Raw genomic sequence first — 27,843 nt, 5'->3', positions numbered from 1 at the left:
TGTTGCTTCGCTCTCTCCGGCGCACTTGGCCAGCTGGAGAGGTGAGAGGGATTCTGCGAGCGGGCGCGGGGCGGCGAGTCCAGAGCCGCCGACCGAGGGGAGGCGCGGACAGACCGACTCGCCCTTGCTCCCCGGCCCCCGCCTCCCCCTGTGGCCAGCCGGACCTGCACCCCGCGCTTGCCCCCGCTCCTCCTCCCCCCGCCCGGCCGGCGCGCTCCTCCCCGGCCGGCCCCTCGGCGCGCTGCGCGCTGGAGGCGAACGCGGGCTGAGCCGAGCGCAGTGGCCGCCGACCACCGAGCGCCCCGCGCCGCTCCCTGCATGTGCGGCCCGCGGCGGCTCGCAGCCCCCGGCAGCAGCCTCGGCAGCTTCGGCCGCGCCTCGAGAGGCGGCTGCAGCGGCTCCAGCGGCGGCCGAGCGGCCGAGCCCGGGCTGGGAAACACGATGCGCCGCGTCCTCCGGCTGCTCCTCGGCTGCTTCCTCACCGAGCTGTGCGCCCGCGTGTGCCGGGCGCAGGAGCGAGCGGGGCACGGGCAGCTGGCGCAGCTGGGCGGCGTGGTGGTGCTGGCGGGGGCCAACCGCTCGGGGGCCGCCTCCGGAGAGGTCGGTGAGGGCGTGGGGGTCTCGGACGCACCCCCGACTCGGGCGCCCACGCCGGACTTCTGCCGGGGCTACTTCGATGTCATGGGCCAGTGGGACCCGCCGTTCAACTGCAGCTCGGGCGACTTCATCTTCTGCTGCGGGACTTGTGGCTTCCGGTTCTGCTGCACGTTTAAGAAGCGGCGACTGAACCAGAGCACCTGCACCAACTACGACACTCCACTCTGGCTCAACACCGGCAAACCCCCAGCGCGCAAGGACGACCCCCTGCACGACCCCACCAAGGACAAGACCAACCTGATCGTTTACATCATCTGCGGGGTGGTGGCCGTCATGGTGCTCGTGGGCATCTTCACCAAGCTGGGGCTGGAGAAAGCGCACCGGCCCCAAAGGGAGCACATGTCCAGGTGGGCTGCCTTACCCCCCCCCCCCACCTCCGGGCGCCGGTCTCCCTACTCTCCCCTCTCCACCTTCCTGGAGGCAATGGCGCTCCCCCCGACCCTCGCTTCTCCGCGGGGGTATGTCACCCGGGCAGCCAACTTGGGCTGGGAGCGGAGAGAGGGGACGCTGCGCTCTGCACAGGTGCGGACACGAGCGTGTGTGGGGGTTAGGGGTGTCTTCCCCCCCGCCCCGCCCTCTTGCCGCCCCCTCCCGCCGACGCTTGCAGCGGACTTGAGACACACAGCCTGGGAACCCGTGGCTCCGAAGTCTTGGGTTTTGGGGAGGGGTCCAGCCTTCGGATTCCAGATACTAGCCTCTAGGTAAACAGGGGCCGGCGAGCCCTAAAGGGAAGGGGGGCGTGTGTGAGCTCGCGCGCGCGCGTGTGTGCGGGAGGGAGGGAGGGAGGCAAGGAGTGTGTGCCGCCTGCAACTCGTACGACTCGCGAAAATGTGGCGAGGGAGGTGGAGAGTGCGGGGAGGGCGAGAACAAAAGCTGTGCTTGGAGCGGCCGCCTCGCTTTCTCCGAGCTGCCAGGTCCCTGGAATTGGGACCTCGCCACCCCTCCCCATAACCCCTCGTCCCCCTCTCCAGTTGCCACCTCTCCCTGCCTGGGGCAGCGACCTCAGCTGCGCGCTAACCCCCCACCCCGTTGCTCAGGCTGGCGTGGCCTCCAAGGACCGGAGCCCCTTCCCCGCGCGCCTTCACCCCCCAGACACCCTGATTCGTCAACTTCCCCTTTTGCCTTGTTCATTATGCAAGTCCCAGCACGAGCAAGTCTCAGCAGATGGGAGAAGGCATTTGGGATTAATGGAGCTATTTGCCTTTTGCTTTTTTTTTTTTTTTTTTAAGTATCTAAATCGATTCGCACAACCCAGTAACTTTGAGGCGGAGCACGCAGACGCGAGGACGCAGCCCCCGGCCGGGGAGAGGCCTGGGGTTGGTGTGAGGTCCGGGCGGGCGGGGTTGAAGAGCGCCGAGTGGCCTGCGAACAGCTGGATGACTGGGGCGCCAGGTTTATTCTTTTTCCGAATGTGGGCAACAGAGTCGCCATGTGTTCCCCCCACGCCCCACCCAACACACACATACACACCCCGCACCGCCGGGTGCCTGTGTGCCCGCCTAAAAAATCTCAACAAAGAGACCCACCAAAAATAGGCGAAGGAACATCACCACCTCACTAGTAATTATTTTCTACTTATACTCAGATTATCCGATGATTTTTTTTTTCCAGACGGGAAGAATTTGGGGGAAGAGATGAGGAAGTTCCTCTCGGTTTGGGTCAGCAGGGAGGTGTGGATGGATGTTGAGGTCTGGAGGCACAGAAGTAAGCTCCTAGAGCATTCAAGAAAGCCTGACCTACTAAAAAGAGTCAAGAGCAGGCCCCGCCCACCTCCCCGTAACCCCAAGGTGCCCGATCGCCAACCGCGTGGGCCGGGTGGTTTCATTTCCCCCACTGTCCTCGCCAAGGGTCTGTATTAAGGTGAGAGTGAGACATGGAAGCAGGGCTGCGGCAGCGACTGTTGCCTTGGTAGGGAGATTCACCTAGGGATAGGTAGGCTGCCTTGCAGATTTCGGCTTAATTCCTCTGCTGAAATCTCCTTGGAGCCTTTGCCTTGCAAACCAGCACTTACAGGAGCCCTCCTCCTTGTTTGATTGGGATGGGGGTGGAGAGGCATGAAGAGGGAGGTGAGAAGGTGGAGAGGGGAGCTAACCTTTGGGCATCTGTGGGAGAAAGATGCTAGCTTCAGGCCAGCAGGGACTCAACTTCCTGGTCCTGCCCCCTTGCAGCTCTGTTTACTTCAGCCCAGCAGGCTGCAGCCACATTCCTCTGCAGGTATCGGAAAAGGTCTGCTTGGAGGTGAAATCTAGGCGTACCCGGTCCTGGGGTAACAGAGCCTCAACACAGGCTCTCCTTGCATACATTTTGGGAATTCCAGAATGGAGTGAAAGTATGTACTCCTGAAGAGAAAGGATGGTTGATTTTTACTTGCAACTCCTAAAGTACGGTTTTCAACCTCAGCTGATGTTTAGGGTCACCTGGAATGCTTTTAAAAAAGTCCTCTTGCCGGGAGCCCCACCCTAGGTGGTTCAAATCAGAACCTCTAGGATGGGGCCTGAGCATCCATACTTATGTATATCTCTCCAGGCTTTACAGTGTTCAGCCAATCACTGTCCAGGAAAAGGAAGTAACATTTGCTGAGCACAGTTCTGGGTGCCAGGCACTATACTAGGTGTGTGTGTGTAAACATTCTCTCGTTTAGTTTGCACAGCGATGAGACAGGTGCTAATTTAATTCCCACTTACATAGGAGCAAATCATAGCTGAGGTTGGTGGCTTGCTCAAGGTCACACAGAAAGTTGTGCAATCCCTAGTCCCCTGGTTTCAACTGTGTCTGGGGCAGATGTTTTCAGTTTGAGTGAGCGTCAGAATTTGGGGAGCTTCCTAAAATGCACAGTCTTGAGTTCGATCCAAAGAGATACTAAATCCATCCGTCTGGGCCTCGGAAATCTGCATTTCACCATCTCCCTGAATGTTTCACGTAAAGTGGTCCACACTTGGAGAAACACTGGTCTTGATTTGGGAATATTTTACAGGATTGAGGATGGATGAATTCCTCCAGTGTGACTCTTACTTATTTACATTCTATTGCTGGTTTTCCCCGTGTGTGTAGCCTTTATGTGTATTTCTGTCGTGCTGGGGGCCGCCCCAAGTTCTCACCAAACGCATCCTGCTCTGCTGATGCAGTTAATCATTTCAAGTCCCAGCCATGGCAGTGGCCTCATCCACTTTTGCCTGCACGGGCCATGGGATGCTTGGGTGGGGCCAGCACACCAAGCTCAGCATCAGAGAGACTATACGGTGGCTTCCAGGTGAAATTAATCTGCTCACTGCAACCTCTTCATTTAAGTTGTCTGCAGCTGCTAGGGTCACTGGGATGGGGAGTTTGTTCTTACCTCATCCGAAAGTATCTTCTCCTCAAAGACTTAACAGCAAATGCTGCTCCCACGTCACACCCTGACTGGTCCTGATGACCAGTGTGCTTGTGTTTGAGGATGTCATTTTCCAGGCTCAGAGTCCTGGGCACATTGCCTGCTTCCCTTTGGGCTGATTAGGACTGAAAAAAGGGAAAGACAGCAGCTTCAGGAGCGTGCATGGACCTTGCCTGTGATGTTGGGAGAACTGTACAGATGCTCATTCAGCAGCTGTAACAGCTGCCACATTCAAGCACCATTTATTGGAAGAAGTGACTGCAAATGGTGGCCAACTATGGGTACCACACCATGCAGACGTGTTTTGTTTGGTCTGCAAGGTATTTCTATTTATGTATTCTTATTTTTAAGTTTTCCTCAATTTGTTATTGTGAAACATTTTAAACATACAAAACACTTGAAAGAAGAATAAACATGAAGCCCAGTATATCTTTCATCTAGAGCAGGGTTTCTTCCCCTTGACACTGTTGACATTCAGAGCTGGATAATTCTTTGCTGTGGGCGCTGTCCTGAGCACTGCAGCAGCCCTGGCCTCTACCCACTAGGTGCAGGTAGCACCCACCCCCACGCTTCATTCAGGACAATTAAAAACGTCCTCAGGTGTTGCCAAAAGTCATCCAGGGGCAAAATCACTCCCAGTCAACAACTACCAATTTAGGTTGAACAATTATGAGTATTTTGTCCTGTTTGCTGTCTCTCTCTCTCTCTTCCTTCTTTCCTCCCTCCCTTTTTCCCTTCTTTTCTCCTTCCCTCCCTTCCTCTTTTTTTCCTTTGTTTTTTGGTTGAAGCAGTTGAAAATAAGTTGCAGACATGGCGCTTCATTCTTGAATACTTCAGTGTGGATCTCCTAAAAACAAGGACATTCTCCCACATAACACAGTTCCAGTATCACACCCAAGAAAATGAACAAAAATTCTGTAACATCATCAAATAGCCAACTGTATTACTGTTTTCCCAGTCATGTACCAGAAATGTCTTTTAGAGCTTGGTTTCTCCAACCAGGATCCAGTCAAAGCTCACTGCCTTTGGCTGTGAAATCTCTTTAGTCGCTATAAAGTATGGTGTTTTAAAACCAACTTAGAACCAATTGCCAACATTTAAAAACTGAGAGATTTCACACAGAAATCCAGATTTCTGATTTCTCTTGAGAAATCGATAGGTCTGGTAATACTGGACCTGCATATTCAAACAACAACTGTTCCCTTTAGGACCCTCTCAGGTTTAATCTCCAGCCACCCGCCCCCACCCCCAGTCCCATTCACTCAGTTATGTTACCTGCAGTCCCCAGAGAGGTCATCAGGCTGATCTTAACAGAAGTGGGCTCAAGTCAGATGGCTCCAGCTTCAGTCCCAGCTCAGCCACTTAATAGCTGTGTGATTCTGGGAAATTTACATCACTTCTCTGATTCTCAGGTTCTTGCCTACAAAATGGGATGATGAGGGTCCCTATATCATAGGCTTGTGTGAGGATTCACTGAGACCGAGCTTAGAAAGCTCTTAGCGCAGGGCCTGCCATATGGTCACTGCTCAGTGACTATTACCCTTTATCATCATCCTTATTACTGGAATTTTCTAACCCTTATCTACCGAAGTGGGTGAAGTTGTAGTCTGGAACTCTGTGTCTAGCCCTTGCTCTGCTATGACTGTTTAGCTGTGTGACATTGGCCAAGTCTCATAACCTCTCTGGGCTTGCATTTAATTTTAGCAGGAGGAGTGGCAGGTTCACAATAGGAGAGACGGTCCATGTATGACAACATTAGATGCATTGCAAAGAGTTGGCCTGGGTGATATTGAAGAACACTTGCTGGTTTTACTATTTTGCCATAAGCTTGTGTGTAAATTCTCATTTAATTTCATGTCCCACCCCAAGGAGGTCGGCCTTATGACAGCCTGCCTTTCACAGAGGCACAGATTGCTTTCCAAGGGGATGCACAAGCCCCTAGTGAGTGGAGGAGTTGGACTTCAGGTCCAGACAGTCTGAGGCCGTAGCACGGATCCTCGACTACTAGGCTGCACTGCCTTGGATCACTGAGATGCAGGACTTCAGTCTTTGCAGATCACAGAGAAGTGCTCGATGCCCTGCAAATAACAGTGCACACATCAGGGCCAGTTCACGGAGCCACTGTCAGATCAAGACTAGGCATGTTTTCTGCATCTGCCCCTGGCAGGGCCAGCCCCTTGGCAAAGGCATTGGTAAGAAATGACCTTGGGGGCAGGAAGCTTTCTACACTCGAAGCCAGTAGGGAACACATGTCATTATTTTGCCCACCTTCAAACAGAATCCGAAATCCAAGGGGCAAATTATGTAGCACAATGTCCTGTGTGTTTTTCAAACATGCTTCACAAGTGCTGGAGTCTCTTGCAAAGAAATGGCATCAAGTGATATATGTCCCGTCTTCCCTTGCCTTTTCTCTCTTATTCCAGCTTCCCTTCCACCTCCCCTTTTTCTTACACATTTATGGTTATCTTGTGGCTTCCGCCAGCTCCCCAGGCTGGAGAAACCCATGAATGCATATACTGTTGGCCATGGAAAAGTCTAAATTATTTTTCTTTGCAGAATATGTTTGCTTCTCTTTGGGCACTGAGTCCTTACATTGGAAAAATCAACTTTAACAACATTGCAAAGCAGTTATACTCCAATAAAGATGTTAAAAAAATCCACTTTATTGGGGTCTAATTTACACAATAAAATGCACTCACATTATCTGTACAGTTTGATGAGCTTGGACAAGTGTCTACACCTGTATAACCACTACTCCAGAAAGGTACCTGGTGCCCATTGCCCTTAGATCCTTGAAAAATAAATGATGCTTCTGGTAAAAGAGGAAATTCTCAGGAATCCCATTCAAGTGTTTAAAAGTCAGGACATAGTTTAGACCTTGGAACCCCTGGAGGCTATGAAGCAAGATGCTGGAACTCTGAGCTCTGTTCGGTAATGCTAGGGTCTTTTATTTTCTCTCAGGGATGCAGCCTTTTCTTTTTGTTCCTCAGATATGCCATGCTCATTGCTGCTTTGGAGTTGTTGTGTTGGTTTGCCTCAAATTCTCTGGCTGGCCCCTCCTCTGCATTCAAAGTCTCAGCTCAATGTCACCTTGTCTGAGACGCTGTCCCTGACCCCACAGGCTTACTTACTAACGCCCCCCTCCTAGCCCCCTCCAGCCCATCACTCAATGTTATTTGCTTCATTTCACATTACAGTCTAAAATGAACTTAATAATGTACTGGTTTACTAGTTTATTATCTGTCTCCTTCCATTATCTTTCACAGTAAGGAGTGCAGGGATGCTAACAGTCTCTTCCCCATCTGTCACCTGAGTCCTAGTACGGTACTTGGCACATAGGAGTTCTGATTCCTGACATCCTGGTTTATATGACATAAGGTATCTTCATTCAGTCATTCATTTGCTCATTGATATGTTCATTCAATAGGTTTTTTTTTTTTGTTTTCATTCAATAGGTTTTTATTGAGTACCTATGGTATACCCAGCCCTGTGCAGAGAGCTCTGAGAATGCAGCGAATAGTTCAGGCACAGAGCTCATGGTCAAATGGCAGGAGACAGGTAATGTACAAGTAAATATACAAGTGAAGTGATACTAAGTTGAACCTTATGAAATTGCCAATATTCCATCATCTTCAACCCAAAAATGGCAATGTTTTAACATAACAATTTGGAACTGGGTTAAGGGATATCAAGGAAAAGTGTAGTTTCTTCAATAAGGTGCCTGTGTTAGTTAGGGTACTCCAGAGAAACAGAACCTCTAGGAGATCTATCTATCTTTCTATCTATCTATCTATGAAGAGATTTATGCAGGATTGTCACACATGATAATTGAAGCTGGGAGGTCCAAAATCTGCAGAGTCAAGGTCCCAGTTTGAGTCTGAAAGCCTGTAGGTCACCGTAGAAACATGAAGAGCTGACGTCCCAGTTTGAAGACCATCAGGCAGGGAAATTCTCTCTTACTTGGTGGAAGGTCAGGCTTTTGTTCTATTCCATCCTTCAACTGATCAGATAAGGCCCACCCCATGGAGGGCAATCTGCTTTCCTCAGTCTATCAATCTAAATGTTAATCTCATCCAAAAACACCCTCTCAGACGCATCCAGAATAATGTTTGACCAAATCTTTGTTCTCTTCAGTCAAGTTGACACATAAAATTTACCATGACATTACCTTTAGGATCTTGCTATTCAGATTGTGGCCCGTGGACCAGCAGCATCTCCATCACCTGGGAGCTTGAGCAGAATCTCAGGCCCTGCCTCAGACATCTTGAATCAGAATCTGCATCTTAACAAGACCCCGAAGGTAATCTGAATGCACATTCGAGTTTGAGAAGCACCCGAAGTATGTGCCACACATAAATACCAATTCCTTGGGCATTTGTTTGGCTTGTAGTACATAGTTGGTTCTTTCCACTAATTCACTAATTTTTAAAAACACATCCCTAATTGTAACATTTTTTTAGCATACACCCCAATATATGCACATACCAACAAAAATTATTATGTACACTATAGCATTCATTATTTTTTAAAATTTTATTGAAGGATAGTTGATTTACAATGTGTTAATTTCTACTGTACAGCAAAGTGATTCAGTTTTTTATATATATATATTCTTTTTCATATTCTTTTCCATTATGGCTTATCACAGGATATTGAATATAGTTCCCTGTGCTATACAGTAGGACCTTGTTGTTTAGATACACTGTAAAGCATACATAAGAACAGAAATATTAAAGTGAGCTGAAGGTGAAATAAATATTTACAATTTGTTGCCAATGGTGCTGACTTCGTGCAATCATTAGCTCATCTCTCAAAGCCTAATGTGTGTTGAGGATGAAGCTCATCATTCATAAATAAATCCATAGTTTGAATAGTTTTCATGAGAGCTTTGATTATTTTTGGCTGACTTCATTTTGATCTGAATAGACCATCATTGTTTTAACCTTGTGAGAAGCTGTTGAAGAGGAGGGGAGAATCCAATCTGTCATTTTCCTGTGCTTGTGTCATCAGTATTATCTCCAAGCTGTGGTTTTGGTATGGGGGACATTTTTAAGCCCCATGTCCATGTAGTGATGGTTAGCCTAGTAAAACTAGATACTTTGCCTGCACATCCCCTTTAGTGGTGCACATAACTGCAATACAGGTGATGCACCCTAATGATGGTGCCACTGCTAGCCACCCTCCTTGGTCCAAGACTCCAGGTTCTCATCATCTGACGTGGGTATTCCAAATGAGGGCTCCGGCATCAATTCACATATTAAATTTATTTCTTATTTTTAATGACTAAAGACCATACACAGAAGTTCTCATGTTTCCTTCCCCTATGCCAAATTATTTTAGGCAGTCCCTGAGTGAGTGGACCACATCTTGAAGACTCCTTGTCCAGGATGTGGGGGCTCTAAGAATCCCTGTCTTCACTGCGTGCTCTGGGAAGGGCTGCCTTGGAAAAAGTATGGCTTGGCTTTTAGGTGAATTTCATGAATTTTGGCACTCAGAAGAAGCCCAGGGAATCTGCCGATGGCAGTGCTGACCGAGTTCATGGATAGACATTCTGAATATTTACTTTGCTGTCCTCTTGAAAGTCCGAATATTCTGAAATTTTGGAGAGACTCCTTAGAGAATCTGTTGAGATCTATGGCTTCTTCTTCCAGAAAAAGGCACAAATAAAATTTCCATTCAATTCCAGAGGAGTTCAGAGATCCCCTGAAGTTCATATAAAGAGCCTGTTTAAAAGTGAAAAAAGGCAAATTAGGTTTGGGAGGCATCTATTCTATGTTTCAAACATTCCTTCCCTGCAGCCCCTTTGAGTTTCAGGCCTTGCTTACTGCACAGAGTAAGAAGGAGCCTGGACTCTGATTTCAAAGACACTCAGATTTGTATCTTAGCCCCTCCACTGATAAGCTGAGTTAACTTGGGCATTTTTTTGTTTTGGAGAATGGATAATCCACACCTTGTAACATTATCCCCCCTGTTTGCCATAATCCAGCTTTATTGGCCTTCTTGCTTGTCCCTCAGATACCTGAACTCTTTCCTGCCTCAGGACCTTTGCACTTGCTGCCCCCTCTGCCCAGAATGTTCTTTCATTGTCTTTATGTGACCAACTCCTTCTACTGCTCAGGGCTCTAGTCAGATATCACCTCCTCAGAAAGGCTTTTCCAGACCACTCCATCTCAGTATATTTAGGATTTAAAAAAAAGTGTACAGGGACTTCCCTGGTTGTCCAGTGGTTAAGACTCCGCCCTCCCAATGCAGAGGGCCTGGGTTTGATACCTAGTCAGGGAACTAGATCCCGCATGCCACAACGAAGATCCCACGTGCCACAACTAAAACCTGGTGCAGCCAAATAAATAAATATTAAAAAATATTAAAAAGTGTACAATTCAGTGGTTTTTAGTATATTCAGAAAGTTGAGCACCCATCACCACTGTCTAATTCTAGAACATTTTCATCATCCTAAAAAGAAACCCTTCACTCATTAGCAGTCACTTCCTATTTCCCCTCCCACGCCCCCAGCCCCTGGCAACCACTAATCTACTTTGTCTCTATGGATTTGCCTATTCTGAACATTTCATGTAAATGGAATCAGTTCACCTCTCTGATTCTTTGTTTACTCATCTGCAAACAAAGAGTAATAATCCTCATAAGATATTTATATGCTGCTTAGTTGAATTAAAGTATGTAACGTGACTAGTATAGTGCCTGGCTTATGAAAAGTACTCAGTAAATGTTACTTATTGTTAGGAAGAGTGGGCCATTGCTGTACGTGAAGTGTTGGTATCTAGGGTTAGTCATAAAGGGGAACTAAACTTGTGGGGTGCAGACATATTACATATATTCATCATTTAATCCTCTCAACAACTCTATAAAGTAGGTAACTGCTATTACATCACTATTGTGAGAGGCATGTGAACTGTTCTGCGCGAGGTCCTTATGTAATCTCTAATTGCAGTGATCTTACTTACTAATGTCTTTTTTTCCCCCTCTGCCCCTAAGTAGAATGGCAGCTCCATGGAGGAAGGGGTCTTGTCTTTTGTTCATAGGCCCACGTATGTGCCAGTCATTGTTTTGAATGAACAGATTTAAATTTTCTCTTCTTTCAGGGCCCTTGCAGATGTCATGAGACCACAGGGCCACTGCAACACTGACCACATGGAGAGAGATCTCAACATCGTGGTCCATGTCCAGCATTATGAGAACATGGACACCAGAACCCCCATAAATAATCTTCGTAAGTACAGCTGTGCGATCCATTCCAGTCCTGTGTGGTGACCCAAGTGGTGGTCACACCACTCCAGATTTCATGGTGTATTTGGGTCCATGAAGAGCTTCTATTTGTTGAATAAGAAGTTTTATTTGATGTCTTCTGGATCAGACTGTGTGTGGCATCCTCAGATTTCACTTGGTTTGTTTCTCTGTTAAAGAGTGACCCACTTGGTGGATTTCTCATGTTTGGTTCTTCTATTAGCAGAACCACTTGGGTGGTTCATCTTGGTTGATCTGTTAACTAATGGCCCTCTTGGTTGGTTCATCATGGTTGGGTACTTAGTTAACCAATGGATTTCTTGGTTGGTTTATCTTAGATAGTAAATCTGTTAGCCGATAACCCATTTTGTTGGTTCATCTTGATTGGGTAATCTGTTAACCAATGGTTCATTTGCTTATCTGTCTCCCTCCTGAGGTAGACCAGTTGTGTCTTTTAGGTTTCATGCTGCTTTCAATTAACAGGTACTGGTTCAGAAGAACTAGATTTATTTTTCATAAAACTAGAGTTTCGTAAATATAATCCACAAACTCTTTGTGTGTGTATGTGTGTGCGTGTGTGCATGTGTATGGAGTTTTGAGCTGTGGTTATGTTGGTTTGGGGTGTGTGTGTATGTGTGATTCAACAGTAGCAAATTGTTCCATTGTTCTTCCAGGAAAAAAATAGCTGCGTTTGCTATTGTGTTTCAGTAGGTATTCTTTAGCTGATGGAGCATAGTTGGGGATCTTAGTATGGTCCCAAAGATTTTCTTTCCTTTCAAAGATCTGTATGTACAACATACATTATGGAGCTGGTGCACTGAGTACAGGGAGTGGGGAAAACAAGATGGTTTTGTTTTTGACGGTAGTGTACTACCGTGGTTACTCCTAGCAATTATGTTTTCAAGTAACCGCCACATTAAAGGAATGTGGAGGGCTTGGTTTACAATAACAAAAGCCAGACAATTTAAAGGATGCATTCAGTTGTGGCTGGAGGTTCTTAAAAACAGAAACATTTCTGGCAGTGCACATTTTTCTAGTCTGGGTCGCCTTTGCTAAAGCTGCACCAGGAGCGGCATTGGTGTTTTATTTGCTGAATCATACTTTTGGACTGGTTGCAAATTTTCATGCTCAGCGGGTAGAGGAATAAGCCTGTGGAATTTGACATAGGTGATGAAAATTCTCTGATTCTGCATGGTGACAGTTGTTCATGGCCTTGGAAATGTCTCTGTATGTTGACAAAGTCAATGTGTACATGGTTTGAACATGGGTTACTAAGTAGAAGCTCTTAGGTTTCATTATATTAAATAATCTGACATTATTTATTTGTGAACTGGACCATAAAATGATATGAGAAATAGCCACATTTTAGAGCAAAATACACCAGCAGTTTTATGACCAAATCTCACAGCCCTGAAAGGTATGGTAAATTGCGCCAACTCTGATATGGCAATCATATTCAATTCTGGTTTGGATGGAAATGAGCACATTCTCCTTCAGAATGCACTGGGAAATAAGTGGAACCTATAGGTGTATGTGGGTCCCGAACATCATAAATGAGTGACTGTGACCATGAAGTAGAGAAAGCTGAAATGGTTTTGAGTCCCTGGCTATAAAAGGCAGCCGTTGAAAGTTTTTCATTTGAAGTTTCAATTTTTAGGATGATTTTGAATCAGCACTTGAGTGGAATAACAAAATCATTGAAGGCACTCAAATTTCACCATTCCATCAGGCAAAAAGTGCAGGCGACATTAATGAATCTTGCTTTAGTAAGGAATTAAAAAAAATTTATCTTTTTGGTTGTGTTGGGTCTTAGTTGCAGCAGGTGGGCTCCTTAATTGTGGCATACGAACTCTTAGTTGGGGCATGCACGTGGGATCTAGTTCCCCAACCAGGGATCAAACCCAGGCCACCTGCATTGGGAGCGTGTAGTCTTAACCACTGTGCCACCAGGGAAGTCCCTTTAGTAAGGGATTTTTGTTTAAAGTTGTACTGAGAATAAATTACTGTTCAGAGATGGGTGTCTAGGTACTGAGCAATTCAAAAGTCTCCTGTGACAGGCTAACTTGGTTTATTTATGATTCTTGCTTTTAGTCTATATTTGTGTTTCAGTAATCAATTGTCTTTTTATACCAAGAAAAAAAATGTGTCTTGTAATATTTTACTGGGTAGAATTACACCAGAGCATTCCTGGCAAACTACAGGGGAGAATTCCAGGTGTTACGTCACAAACACTGCATTCTCGTAAGAATTACCACAGATATTAATTTCATATAATTCTACTAGGTTGGTTCAATCCTTATTTCCAGGTGTTTTTGGGACTATCTGAAAATAAGAGGCTTCCCTGGTGGTGCAGTGGTTGAGAGTCCGCCTGCTGATGCAGGGGACACGGGTTCGTGCCCCGGTCCAGGAAGATCCCACATGCCGTGGAGTGGCTAGGCCCGTGAGTCATGGCCGCTGAGCCTGCGCATCCGGAGCCTGTGCTCCACAACGGGAGAGGCCACAACAGTGAGAGGCCCGCGTACCACAAAAAAAAAAAAAAAAAAAAAAAAAAAAGAAGCATATAGCCTTTCCACAGATTTACATTAATAAGTTTAATTGATATAACAAGTTAATTCAGTAGTTGGTAGTGATTGTGTTTCCTTGTAATTACATGTTTGTCTTTTGTTGACTTACAGGAGCTCTTTATATATTGTAGACATGTGGGAAAATTTTGCATGTTCAGAACAAAAAATGATTTGGGAAGTTCATTGAGAAGATAGGACTAGATAACTGATATTTATCAGTTATTAAATGTTCAAGAAGCCAAACCCTCACCAGAGCCCACTCTGACCAGTAGAGAACTAGGAGAGAAGGAATTCTGTCTAATAACCAGAAAGTAGGACCAGATCTTGGTACCAGAATTAGCATGCACCTATTGAATATAAAACCCTTTTCTGGACATTATGGGAGCTACAAAGATTTACCATTACAAAAAATGGAATGAAAGATGCATCTATTTGTGATACAACAAGAAGGGACACACCGTGCCATTTTTAGGGTGTTCTTCACTAAACATTCAAGGTGCCAGATTTGACTGGAAATTCGATAGGCCCAACTTAAATGTTATTTTCATCTCTGTTCAATTACCCACTTGACATTGCTTTAAGAGAATAATCATCTCCATGTATTTATCTCTCCTCCTCTTGATACTAACACTAGATCACTTTATGATCTTTCCCTTATGCTTTGTTCAAATGCTAAGAGAATCAACAGTCAGTCTCGAAATCTGGATATTTGGAAGGAGGGGAGTGGAGAAGGACTAGGGTGAAGGCAGATAGGGGGCGGAGGGCTTCAATATGGGGACATTTTTGCCAACCTTTATCAGTTTTGGGGCTTCCCTGGTGGCGCAGTGGTTGAGAGTCTGCCTGCTGATGCAGGGGACACGGGTTCGTGCCCCGGTCCGGGAAGATCCCACATGCCGCAGAGCGGCTGGGCCTGTGAGCCATGGCCGCTGACCCTGCGCGTCCGGAGCCTGTGCTCCGCAATGGGAGAGGCCACAGCAGTGAGAGGCCCGTGTACCGCAAAAAAAAAAAAAAAAAATTCCTTTATCAGTTTTGTGAAGCTGATTTTTCCTGTGATATGCAGGACTTGCCTTTTTTATCTGAAGATGGATTTTTCTTCAGCAGATGCTGCTCAGGGTCTTTCCAGGCATTCAGTGATACTGCCTAAAAATATTTAGTCTGATAATCAAAAGGTCTTGGACCTCTTTGATTAACAGGATGTAGATTCAGAGGAGATAGTGATTTTCTGCAAAGGCTCCTAGGCTTCTGTGTAACTACAGTTTGCTTTTGAAGGCACATTGTGTCCTCAAGTGCTGTGGACGTGCTCTGTCTCCCCGACCCCAGCCTCTCTGCCTGCCAGTGACACCTCCCACCCCTTTTGAGAGTCCAGGGTAAATGTAGGCTCCCTTTGGTGTTAAGAACAGGATGAACCTTTTTTTTTTTTTTTTTTTTTTCTTTTCTTTTATGGCTGCGCCGGCAGCTTGTAGCATCTTAGTTCCCCGACCAGGGATCGAACCTACGCCCCCCGCAGTGGAAGTGCGGAGTCCTAACCGCTGGACCGCCAGGGAAGTCCCTAGTGTTAAGAATGGGAGACGTGAGTGAGGGGCTGTGGGGACACCATATCACCTGGATCACCGTTTCTCAACTTGTTTGTGTTAAAAGCACACTTTTTTTTTTGAAATAAAATTTAAATTTGGGAATAATTGTATATTTATAGAAAAGTGGCAAAGATAGTACACAGAGTTCTGTATATTCCTCAGCCACTTTGATTTTAACATCTTACATGACTATAGTATGGTCAAAACTAAGAAATCAACATCAGTATGTTATTTTTAGCTAAACGGTAGATATTGTTTGAATTTCACTAGTTTCTTCCCTAATGTCCCTTTTCTGTTGCAGGATCCAATCCAGGACAATACATTATAGTAGTACAGCCAACTTGATAGTAGATTTTTGGTTGTGCAATATTGTTTAATGATGTGGTGAAGGCTGGAATCAACACTGAATAAGTCAGCGGCAATTACAAAACCTTTATTGCCACCATATAAAAAGTGTCTCCCAGTGTCTATGAAAACATCCATGTTAAATTATTCACCTGCTGACTTTAATTGAACCAGTTGCCGTCCTGACTGTGCTCTCACATATACTCACGGGACAAAGGACCCTCACATTCCATACAAACATGCAACCCCACTTTGGAATGGGGTTAATGTTACAGTATTTATTTCACGGCATAATCTGAGCAAGTGAGATCTCACCCCAAACTCCGGAGAAATGCTGACTTGATATTTCAGGACACAGAGTCCATCAGAAAGACCAGGTTCTTATTCCAGCTTCTACTCACACCCTCTCCTCCCTCAGGACCATTCCCAAGTGGCTTTACAAGGAATCAGATGAAAAGCAAACCCATGATTTAGTTTCTGAAGAGGTTGTACAGCTCATACCTAGGGCCAAATGGATTTCCATTCATTTGTCCATATTTACCAAGGCACCCGGGATGTCCCATACTCGACTTTTGGAGATACTGGAAGGAATATTCCCAAATACTTTTTAAAAATTGGAGGAATTACCCGCAAGGACCTACTGTATAGCACAGGGAAGTTTCCTCAATATTTTGTGGTAACGTATAAGGGAAAAGATCTGAATTACTGTGCTGTACACCTGAAACTAACAATGATATTGTAAATCAACTATAGTTCAATAAAAAATAAGTAAAATAAAAAATTAAAAATAAATAAATAAACAAATAAGTAAAAAATAAATTTGGGGGTAATTTCCTAAGCAGGGCAGGCAAAAAGATAAATGTAGATACAAAAGAAATATGTGAGATAGTGTAATAGTAACAGTGAACTGAGCAGACAGCATTCTAAACTCCTACCACATGGAATCCTACAGAACTTATTGGGTTGGTACTATTATTTTCACCATGATAAGGACGGATAAACTGAAGTCAGAGAGGTTAAGTGGCTTGTCCAAAGTTCATACAGTTACTAAGTAGTAGAGCTGGGATTTAAATGAGGCCAGTCACATCCCAAGGTCTGTGTTTTTAACCACCACACTACATTACCTCTCCTTGTGGTACAGATGTTTGCTGAAGGGGGAAGAAAGAATATGTTAAGTGAACCTAAAGAGCAGTTGGCATTCCAGGAAAGAGCTGTTTCCAAAATACTCTCCAATGTACTGTCTTGTGATGAGTCCTCCCTTAGGGATAATAACTAATATTTATTGAGCCCTTCCTAACTGGAGGCATTGTGCTAAATGCTTTGAATATATTAGCTCCTTTCATATGCAAAGCAACCCTCAAACTGCCTAGGCTCATTCTTGCCTCAGGGCCTTTGCACATGCTGTGCTTCCTGCCTACAGCACAGGCTCCCAGGCCTTTTCCATCTTATCTCTTACCCCTATTGCCACTTCATTAGAGAGGACTTCCTTGTCTACCTTTTTGGCCCCCAAATCACCCACTGTTCCCCATTTTCCCATTATTCTCTTCATAAGTTTTGTATTCTCCGAAGTTGTCTTACTCATTATTTTACTTATGCTTCTTTCACTACAGTGTAAACTCCACGAGAGCAAATGCTTTGTATCATCACAGCTGTACTCTCCACAGCAGGAACTGGGCTGGCTCATGGCAGCAGCTCCGTAAATTTTTGTCTAATAAATGAAAAAGCCTATGGAAGAGGTTTCATTTTGTGAAACCTCTTGATAGATGAAACAAAATGGGAAAAGTATTGTTATTGTAGCTGGGTGACCAAATACATGGGGATTCACTATTCTCTCTATCTTTGTGTATATTTGAAAATATCCATAATAAAATTAAAAATTAAAGAGCTTGTCCATTATATCATAGTTAATATACAGAGGAGCCAGGATTCAAGCCCAGGTCTGTCTGATTCCATAGCCTGAACCTTAATGGATGCACTTGGGTTATCTTCTGGTGAGTAACCAGGCTCAGGAAGGGTAGGAATCAAGACACCTCAGGGACTTCAGGAGGTGGAGTGGGTAAAACATCACTACCGTTTCTATCCTTAATGTGCTCAATCACTGTGTCTTTTAGTTCACTTTATCCAGAGAGAGAAAATGTGATTGGTTTCTGACCAACCAATGGCCTGGCTTCCCTGGATCAGCTCTCTGACCCCAGATTAATCAGTTGGGTGGGATGGAGAGTGTCTTGGTCTCCTTCTCAGGACTGTAGTGGGACTAGGTCTCCAAGAAGGCTGTGTTTGAGTAGCAGGGTGGAGATTGCTGTTTTAGGCTTCCTTGGGGCAGGGGCAGGGTTTACATTTGTCTTACTCTCCCCTGTACCTCCAGTGCCTAGTAATTACACAGTGTTCAACGGATATTTGTTAAATGAAGGGATACATGCATGTGTGAATGAATGCCTAGCACAAGCTCCATAAGAGATCCAGGGGAACCCATTATCGGGACCCTTGGGATTTTGAGTTTTGAGGGAACTTGGCGATTCCAACTCATATGAGGCTTTAACTCTCTTCTAAGAAGCGACAGCTACGAACACTGTTGTTCCTGAAATCACTGGACAGGATGGTCTTTCCATCTGAAGATCTATGACTGTAATGGTTTTGGCACACAGGTCAGCAAATCTTAGAGTTGATAAGAGTTAGGGGGTGGATCTACACTGGATCCACTAAAAACATTTTTAGGTTCAGTGCCATAGCTCGAGTTGACTTTGTGTGGTTTTGGATCAAGAGCTCTCGTTTTCTCTTGAAGTATTCAGTGTTATAGATGAGATCCTGACATGTGATGATGCTCATCAGATATTAGACAATGTATCTTTGAGCTGGTTCAGTGAGGGCGTGGGGGATATGGGCTTGGGAGGTGGACATGGTTGGCTTGGGTGTCTGCTCTGTCACCTGTTAGCTGCGCAGTCTTGGAAAAATTTATTGAATTCTGTAAACTTCAGTTTTCCATTCTATGAAAAGAATAAAATAACATCTCCCTTACGAGATTGTTGTGGAGGTTACATGAATTAACACATTTAAAGGACTTAGCTTAATGCCTGGTAACATACACATTGGTTGTTACTATTATTTTTTGTGGAATGAGTGAGCATTAATGTGAAGGCGGTCTGTTCACTAGGGGCCAGTGATGCACGTTGGTATGAATTTGTTGTGCAGTTGTCTTCACGGTGAAAATATTTTCACTCTGTGTGCCTGTTGATAACCCCATTTGTGTGCGTGTGTGCGTGTGTGTGTGTTTTTTTACTACTAATGTTTTTGATGCAAATGAGAACTAAAGAAACTGTCAATTCCTTCCCAAGGAAAGAGTTGGGATGGAGCAGCTGTCCCATTTTTAGCCATTTGTTCCTGTCTTATGTTCTTCTTCTATTCTCATTAAAACACATGAGCTTTCATTCTGGTAGGAGTGTTGATTTTAATATTTCTTTACACTGGCAGACCAGACCTGTAGGAATCTGTCTGGCCCCCAACATGTCTTATAGATAGTTCCACCTAGAAAATGAGATTTGTATGTGTGTGTGTGTGTGTGTGTTTGTCTATGTGTGTGCATGCACGGGCAACAGAAACAGAGCCTTTAAAGGAAAAAAAAAATCACCACTTTCTGTAAGTCAACTCCTGGGCTCTTTTCAAAAATTGCTACTAATGCTGGCCACATGGCATTGCCTAATTGGATCTACATTGCCTTTCCAAACTGCTTCCAACCAGCTGTAGGACTATTTGTAAAGAAAGCCTAAGTGCTTATCACAGTGTCTGGTTTAGTTTAAAAGATGCCAAGTTCTGCTCCTTCCATTCTAGGGAAAGCCTATCCAGTTCCTTTGGGAGAGCATTTCTGTTTAGATATCGGGATTCAAAGATGCAACGTGCCTACTATGTGATTGACAGTGCGGATTAAAAAAGAGGAATAAATGAAACAGAATAATGCTTGTTCTGCTCCTACCACATACATGCATTTTTCTTCTCACAACAATCCATGAAATAATTGAAATACAGCATCTACATATTATAGATGAGGAAACTATGGCATAGAGAGTTTAAGTAACGTGCCCAAGGCCATAGAGATTTTTAGTAAGGAATTCAGACCAGAGACATGGGTTCAGGCATGAGCTCCATTCATGACTTTTCTCATGTCTTTCCCAAGGACTTGCACCGGGTGATGTAACAGATTATCTCTCTTTTTCTCCTTCTCCCCCTTATTTATTGATCCTCACTAAGAATCACTATATTAAATGACACTCATCTTTTTTTTTTTTTTTTTGAGGTACGCGGGCCTCTCACGGTTGTGGCCTCTCCCGTTGAGGAGCACAGGTTCCGGACACGCAGGCTCAGCGGCCATGGCTCACGGGCTCAGCCGCTCCACAGCATGTGGGATCTTCCCGGACCGGGGCACGAACCCGTGTCCCCTGCATCTGCAGGTGGACTCTCAACCACTGCGCCACCAGGGAAGCCCGACACTTATCTTTGAAAATGGACCAACTGGATAAAGCCGTCATTTCTGTCCTAGAGGACTCAGATATTAGCCAATAGTTTACTTTCTTGTCATTAACATTTCCACATCCTCAATCAACATTGAATTGATATTTATTAAAATTCTGCTATGTGTCAGGCAACGTACTAGGAAAACCGGAGGTATGAGGATGAATGAGTCAAAAATAAGAAATATCCTCTTGGATCTTATGATACAATTGGGGAGATGAAAGAGAAAACAGGTAATTGCAAAGCAGCATGATAGGGATAATAAGTACAGGATGCTATGGGAGCATAATGGGGGCCTCCTCAAAACACTTGGGGCTGAGGAGGAGGGAAGGGAGATTGGGACAAATTTTCCTGAGAAATAGGTATTTTGCTCTTAGAGAGAAATATTTCCCAACAACTTTCCAGGAATCAGAGTGAAAGAGGGACTTCCCTGGTGGTGCAGTGGTTAAGAATCTGCCTGCCAATGCAGGGGACATGGGTTCAAGCCCTCATCCGGGAAGATCCCACATGCTGCAGAGCAACTAAGCCCGTGCGCCACAACTACTGAGCCTGCGCTCTAGAGCCCGCGAGCCACAGCTATGAGCCCGTGTGCCACAACTACTGAAGCCCGCGCACCTAGAGCCTGTGCTTCACAACAAGAGAAGCCACCGCAGTGAGAAGCCCATGCACTGCCACGAAGAGTAGCCCCTGCTCACCACAACTAGAGAAAGCCCGCACCCAGCAACGAAAACCCCACGCAGCCAAAAAATAAACAAAGAAATTTATTTAAAAAAAAAAAGAGTGAAAGAAAGCAGAACATTTTTATGTAGCAGAGCATTTTTATGTACTGACTTTGCTTGCTTTTGATTGAGGGGAGAACTATCAGTCCTAGAGTACAGCTCTCTGTTGCAGGTCTGATTACTTTTATACAAATTATAGAAAGGGGGAAGAGGATTTTGTTCTGTTAGGGTCATACCGCTTTTGGTAGGAAAATTAAAACTCCATGTCTGACGCAGGAAGAACAAAACTTCAGGGTGAGCTTTCAAGAGTTGGATACAGATTTTTTTCAGAACAGTCTTTGAGTTCAAGTCAGCTGGCTGTTCTTGGACATTAATATTTAATATTGTCTTCTTTTAAAAATAACGGCCAAGGGCCTCCCTGGTGGCGCAAGTGGTTGGGAGTCCGCCTGCCGATGCAGGGGATACGGGTTCGTGCCCCGGTCTGGGAGGATCCCATATGCCGCGGAGCGGCTGGGCCCGTGAGCCATGGCCGCTGAGCCTGCGCGTCCGGAGCCTGCGCGTCCGGAGCCTGTGCTCCGCGACGGGGGAGGCCACAACAGTGAGAGGCCCGCATACCGCAAAAGGAAAAAAAAAAAAAAAAAAAATAACGGCCAATATAAAACTAAGCAACATAATTTAATACCATAATACATATATTAAAATAATTTATAATAAGGTTTTAGGAAACTGCCTGAAAAAAATCCCAGTAAGGGTTCTCAGTAAAGTTAATTATAAGTTGAAAAGGAAATCCGATCACATTAGTCTGAGAATGCAGTTAATGAACTAAGTGTAATCATAATCCGAATATTTCATTAAATAGAGACTTAAACTCATTAATTTAGGTATTAGGCTTGGAGTTGTGTGCTCGCATGAAGACTGCCACACTCTAAGCAGAGCCTGGATTTCACACATTGAAATCCAATCCTTCGTCCAGGGAGACGGGCTTCTTCTCTGAGATCTGTCCACGGTGCTGAATCATACCCTGGATGTATAATATTATAGTTATTCAAACCACACAGCAAGAAAAGTCTATCTCAAAGAGTTTTGGAGCTGGAGGGAACTTTGGGAATCATTTTGCCTTTGGTTTACCACATTTTTGGTTTCAAAGGTAACTAAAAATTAAAAAAAAAAATAGAAGAACTGGGGAACCAACATACCGTGCTAACTTTCAATTTTGTAAGAAAGGAAATTATGTAAAAAGTAACTATGAGATAACACCAAACGTTTAGGTAAGAAATAGATCTCAAAATAAAATACAATTCCTAAATTGAATGAAATTAACTCACAAAAAACTCATTCCACTATCCTTATATTTTCTCATTATTTTCAGCCTCCAGTCATTTGAAAATGAGAACATGGATTTACATTTTGGGGAATTACTGATCATTTCTTAAGTGGTTTGCTCATTGGATGAATATTTATTGAGCACTGTACCTACTATGTGCTAGGCACTGGGGCTTGGTGCTAGGGACACAGAGCAGCACCAAGTCATATATGCATATACATATATGTATATATGACTTCATGGTGTTTATAGTCAGCCCATTCTCTGCATTTTACAAATAATGAAACTGAGGTCCAGGGAAATTTTTTTTTTTTTAAAGTGACACAACCATGAAACTTGTCAGGTTAATACTGTTTAAAAAACATCATTGAATATTTAGGACACAATTATTGATCACAAATACATGTATACTTGGCAGCTCTTGGAAACGGACTTAAGGATGTAAAATGAAGGGATAGACTTTAGTCTATCTAAGACTTTAGCCTCTTTAGTTAGATGCCTTACCTGTTATCCAAAGGAAGCTCTTTGAAATATTCAGGTACTCTTGACATTTTAACAAAATATTGAATTGCCTAAAGCCCATGAATTGGAAGTTGTGCAAGGGCAGCATGTGATTTTTGATTTCCTTTATTGAGTAATAACAAGGAATGGAGAAAGCACCTCATTCTTCAGAGGCATTGTTTAAAAATATTTACTACATATATTCAAAGTCAAGGAAGGTCATCAATCAAACAGTTCTTTGGTAATAGCTGACAAGGACGTTGTATAAGCATTTTTTTTTTTAAAAGAGAGAACATGCATGTTTAATATGTTAAAAATTGTATTAGTGAAGACAAGAATATACACTTAAAATTTTTTTTATTTTATTAAAGTTAGTTGATTTACAATGTGTTAATTTCTACTGTACAGCAAAGTGATTAAGTTATACATATATATATATATATATATATATATATATATATATATATATATATATATACAAAGAATGTACAGTTAAAGACATGAGAGAATGTTGTCTGTGTCAAAAGAAAATACAAATGAGGTAGTTTCCCTAAATCAAAAGACTAGAGGGGCTTCCCTGGTGGCACAGTGGTTGAGAGTCCACCTGCTGATGCAGGGGACGTTGGTTCGTGCCCCGGTCTGGGAGGATCCCACATGCTGCGGAGCGGCTGGGCCCATGAGCCATGGCCACTGAGCCTGTGCGTCCGGAGCCTGTGCTCCGCAATGGGAAAGGCCACAACAGAGAGAGGCCCGCATACCGCAAAAAACAAACAAACAAAAAGACTAGAAATATGATTCAATCCCTAATCCTGCTTCTTCTTTTTTTCATTGAAGTATAATTGATACACAACACCATGTTAGTTCCAGATACACAACATAGTGACTTGACACTTCTGTACATTACAAAATGATCACCACTGTATAAGCATATTTAAAAAAAATTGACCTTATGAACATTTTTGTTCTGCTAATCAGCTTAGAGGTGGCTTGTTTCAGATCCTGGTATTGTTCTTTAAAATATGTATTCATTATTATTTTATTTACATGAGTATTATATATACATAATTGTGAAAATATTCACATAATATGGTACTGAAATCTTGCTTCTGTCATTAATCATGGCCTCTTTATATATACAAAATAATCTCCAGTCATATAATTATTAATTCTATGTAAACTAGAACATTTCATTTTATTTCAACATGACTAGGTACATCATTTTGCTGTTGAACTGTTGGAGAGAAAAATCACTTACTTCTAGGGTTGCTAGGAGGATAGGATGCATACCTGGAGCTACTTGAAGCTACCTTGCCGTCACAAGGGGGTGATCCTGCCCTGGAATAAAGCCATTGAGAAGAAAGGCAGAATGGAGAGGGGGAGAGAGTGAGTTTATTTCTGATACTGTTTGAGTTCCTGGATCCAGCCATACCTGAAGCCATAGGCTTTTCAGTAACAGAATGAATTTCTTTCAAATTTAATCATCTTGAGTTGGGTTTCTGTCATTTGCAATGGAAAGGATGCTGATTTGTATAAGCAAAAGCGACCATTTATAAATTACCCACAGTTTCCAATACTTAGGTTATCTCATCTAGTTCTTAGAACAATCACCTGGGACTATAGCCTCTTAGCCAGAAATACTCAGATTTATCCAGGAATGTACTAACTCTGTTGTGACTTTTATCCTACCAGACTGTGAGCTCTTCGAGTTCTGAGATTGTGTTCTTTTCTGTGTATCTCTGTTTTCAGCATTTAGACTTGAACACACAGTAGGCAGTTAGTAAATGCATGGTGAATAAACTAATGAAGCCCAGCCACTTTAACTAGTTGTGACCGGTCTAAGCTAACAACGCTAGTTAAGTGGCAGAACAAGGACTAGAACCCCAGTCTCCAAACTCCAGGTCTAGTGCTCTTGTGTTTGGTCATTGGGCAATTTGGGCCATAGTGACATGTGGGTTTTCACCTGAACTTCATTACATCACTTCCTGCTTAAAACTCTGCAATTGAGCTTGCTATAGCCCATTTTTATTGCAATAATAATAACAATTAAACTCCTCACTTGCCTACTTGGTCTCACGTAACCTGGCCCAAGTGCTACATCATTCACTTGACCACAGTGAGCTCTCTTTTTTCTTATTTAAATGAGCCAGGATTGCTTTCACCTTAGGTAGGGGATTTCCTTTTGCTTTTCCCTCTGCCTTCCCCCATTCTTTGCCTCATTTATGTTTTGGCTAAACTGTTATCCCTTTAGGGAAGCCTCCCTATAGAAAGTAGCCCACCCTACGTACAGAATCCCACCACCATCCTTTCTATTAGGTCACTATTTTCTTTCCATCATAGCTCATATCACTACTTAAACATCATCTTGTTTACTTGTTTCTTTTGTATCTTCCCCACTCAAAGATCAGCTCCACAAGACAGGGGACCTTTTCTGTCTTGTTTCCTACTGTATTCCCAGTGCCTAGCACAGTTCCTGGAGCTCTCTCCCTATATAGTAGGTGCTCAATAAAAAGTTATTGAATGAATGCTGTCAAAATACAACACTGAGCACATTTTCTCAAGTAATTGCTATTCTTACTTTTTCTTGTTGATTCACCAGGGTTTTATTCTTATGGACTAAACCTTCAGTGTGGTTATCAAAGTTTAGCAAATGCCAAATTACATGCCAAGAGAAATTACATACATTAAAAAAAATCATGAATAGGTATGGCAGCATTACCTGGAAATTTTGCAATGTCACACAAATTCCAGTCCACCGATTTGAGCACAATTGATTTTTTTCAATAGCATTTCCTCCCATTTCATTCCTTTGGGCTTCTCTGTGTCTTAGGTCCCCTCAGGATGTCCCTCTCCATCTTGGCTCTCAATTTCATTAGCATGAAAGCAAACTAAGAAGGGAATTGGGCGTGTATAATATTTATGAAATGACTATGTTGTGCACAATTAAAAAACTTAACTCTGGTGATGCCAAGTAACCTTAATAATTACCTGCTTAGGATTATAATACTGATTTTCAAGTATTGCCAAGCAAACTATTAAATCCCCAACAGCTACATTCCACATTTATTATTATATTTAAAAGGAAGTCTTGGGACTTCCTTTGTGGCGCAGTGGTTAAAAATCCGCCTGCCAAGGCAGGGGACATGGGTTCGAGCCCTGGTCCAGGAAGATCCCACATGCTGTGGAGCAACTACCCCGTGTGCCATGACTACTGAGCCTGCGAGCCACAACTACTGAACCCACTTGCCACAACTACTGAAGCCTGCATGCCTAGAGCCTGTGCTGTGCAACAAGAGAAGTCACTGCCATGAGAAGCCTGCACACCACAACAAAGAGTAGCCCCTGCTCGCTGCAACTAGAGAGAGCCCGCATGCAGCAATGAAGACCCAACGCAGCCAAAAAAAAAAAAAAAAAAAAAAGGAGTCTTCAAATCCAGAGGGAGGAGATGGTGGATACAAAGAAAAAAAAAAACCACAGCAGATCCATGGATTCATTTCATATCCTATAACTGGGCAGTTCTCCAGTGGCAAGCCGTAAGCCCTGGCCTATGTATGGTTAAGATCAATTACTTACCTACCCTTTGAATTTGAATTCCAAAATGCCCCCAGTGTGCCACTGGATCTTATAATCCTCACTCCCAGAGCAAAATCAGGTCAAGCTAAGAAAAGCACTCAAGAACAAAAGATGCAGCCTCTGAATTTTCCATCAGGAATATTCTGAGCATCCCCTGCCTCCCAGGATACTTTTTAGTAAAAGTATGGGAAAGAAATGGGATATATCATGGTGGGTAGAGGGCATGGAGGGAGGACATCGTTCTTGGTTCCCTTTGCCTGGTTTTCCATCTTTGTATCCCATTGTGGTTGCTTCAGCAGGTTATTGTTCATGCCAGCCTACTTTATTATGCATCACTGTATGTGAAACACTCTAGGAGGCTTATTTGGGGTAAAAGTAATAACATCAATAGTTAGCATTTATTGGATACCTGCTGTGTGTCAGGTGTTTCAAATATATTATCTCATTTAATTCTCTTAATGAACCTGCATGTTGGGTGGGATTATCTGTATCTGACCGAGTAAGTAGGCACAGTATCTATGTGATACATAGATTCAAATATTGTACAACGTAGTCTGACTCCAAAGCCTGAGCTCTTTCTTCCACCGGAGTAGGCACAGAGGTTTCCTTTTGGGTGCTGTCACTGATGACTGGAGGTAGAGTGTTGAAAGGGATTTTGAGGCTAGATTCAAGCTCAGTGAGCATGAGTGCTGTGATTGATTAGCCATGTCTGCTCTGAGAGCCGGCTAGGAGTGTAGTGCTTGTTTGCTATGTATTTACACTTCTATTTCTGCTACACGTTTGATACAGCCCCTTAAGTCAAAGACTTAATGATTTTTTATTTTATTTTATTTTTATTTATTTATTTATTTATTTATTTTTTTGCGGTACGGGGGCCTCTCACTGTTGTGGCCTCTCCCATTGCGGAGCACAGGCTCCGGACGTGCAGGCTCAGCGGCCATGGCTCACGGGCCTAGCCGCTCCACGGCATGTGGGATCTTCCCGGACCGGGGCATGAACCCGTGTCCCCTGCATCGGCAGGCGGACTCTCAACCACTGCGCCACCAGGGAAGCCCCAACTTAATGAGTTTTTAAATGAGGGAAGATAAATGTAATATAAAATGAGGGAGTGTAAACCCACCTGATGGATTGGGAAGGCCTCAAGTGAGTAGTGCTTAACATATGATGTTTGGATGTATAGTAGGTGATTAGCATATCTTTGTTTAATGAATGAATGAATACATGAGTGGATAGTTGGAGGCATATTACAACCCTTTATTCTCCTAGGTTCTCTAAGCTATTTACATGTATCAAGTCATACCACCGTAAAAGTACATAATAGAACTGCATTCCTTTATTTGCTATAGGAATGTCAACCCAGGACTGAATTTTAATAGTAATATCTTTGATCTTTTTAAAAAAATCATAGTTGATATAACAAAGGGCAACATGAAGAATGCATTTGCATTCTTATAAATCTGCTGTTGAAAATGGG

The 27,843-nt window shown here is 43.8% G+C and overlaps 1 protein-coding gene across 1 annotated transcript in view; it reads left to right on the top strand.

Moving 5' to 3' along the window:
• Positions 1 to 318: 318 nt before the first annotated feature.
• The window catches only part of SHISA9 (shisa family member 9), a 307,975-nt gene continuing 280,450 nt past the window's right edge, over positions 319 to 27,843 (top strand). The window contains exons 1-2 of the mRNA XM_060078963.1: positions 319 to 1,004; positions 11,128 to 11,255. Of these exons, the coding sequence (XP_059934946.1) occupies positions 319 to 1,004; positions 11,128 to 11,255 (814 nt within the window). The remainder of the gene's footprint in view (positions 1,005 to 11,127; positions 11,256 to 27,843) is intronic.

The sequence above is a fragment of the Mesoplodon densirostris genome, chromosome 16 (assembly GCF_025265405.1).
Source record: "Mesoplodon densirostris isolate mMesDen1 chromosome 16, mMesDen1 primary haplotype, whole genome shotgun sequence".
Classification (NCBI taxonomy): domain Eukaryota; kingdom Metazoa; phylum Chordata; class Mammalia; order Artiodactyla; family Ziphiidae; genus Mesoplodon; species Mesoplodon densirostris.
This window is presented reverse-complemented; position numbering and strand designations above follow the sequence as displayed.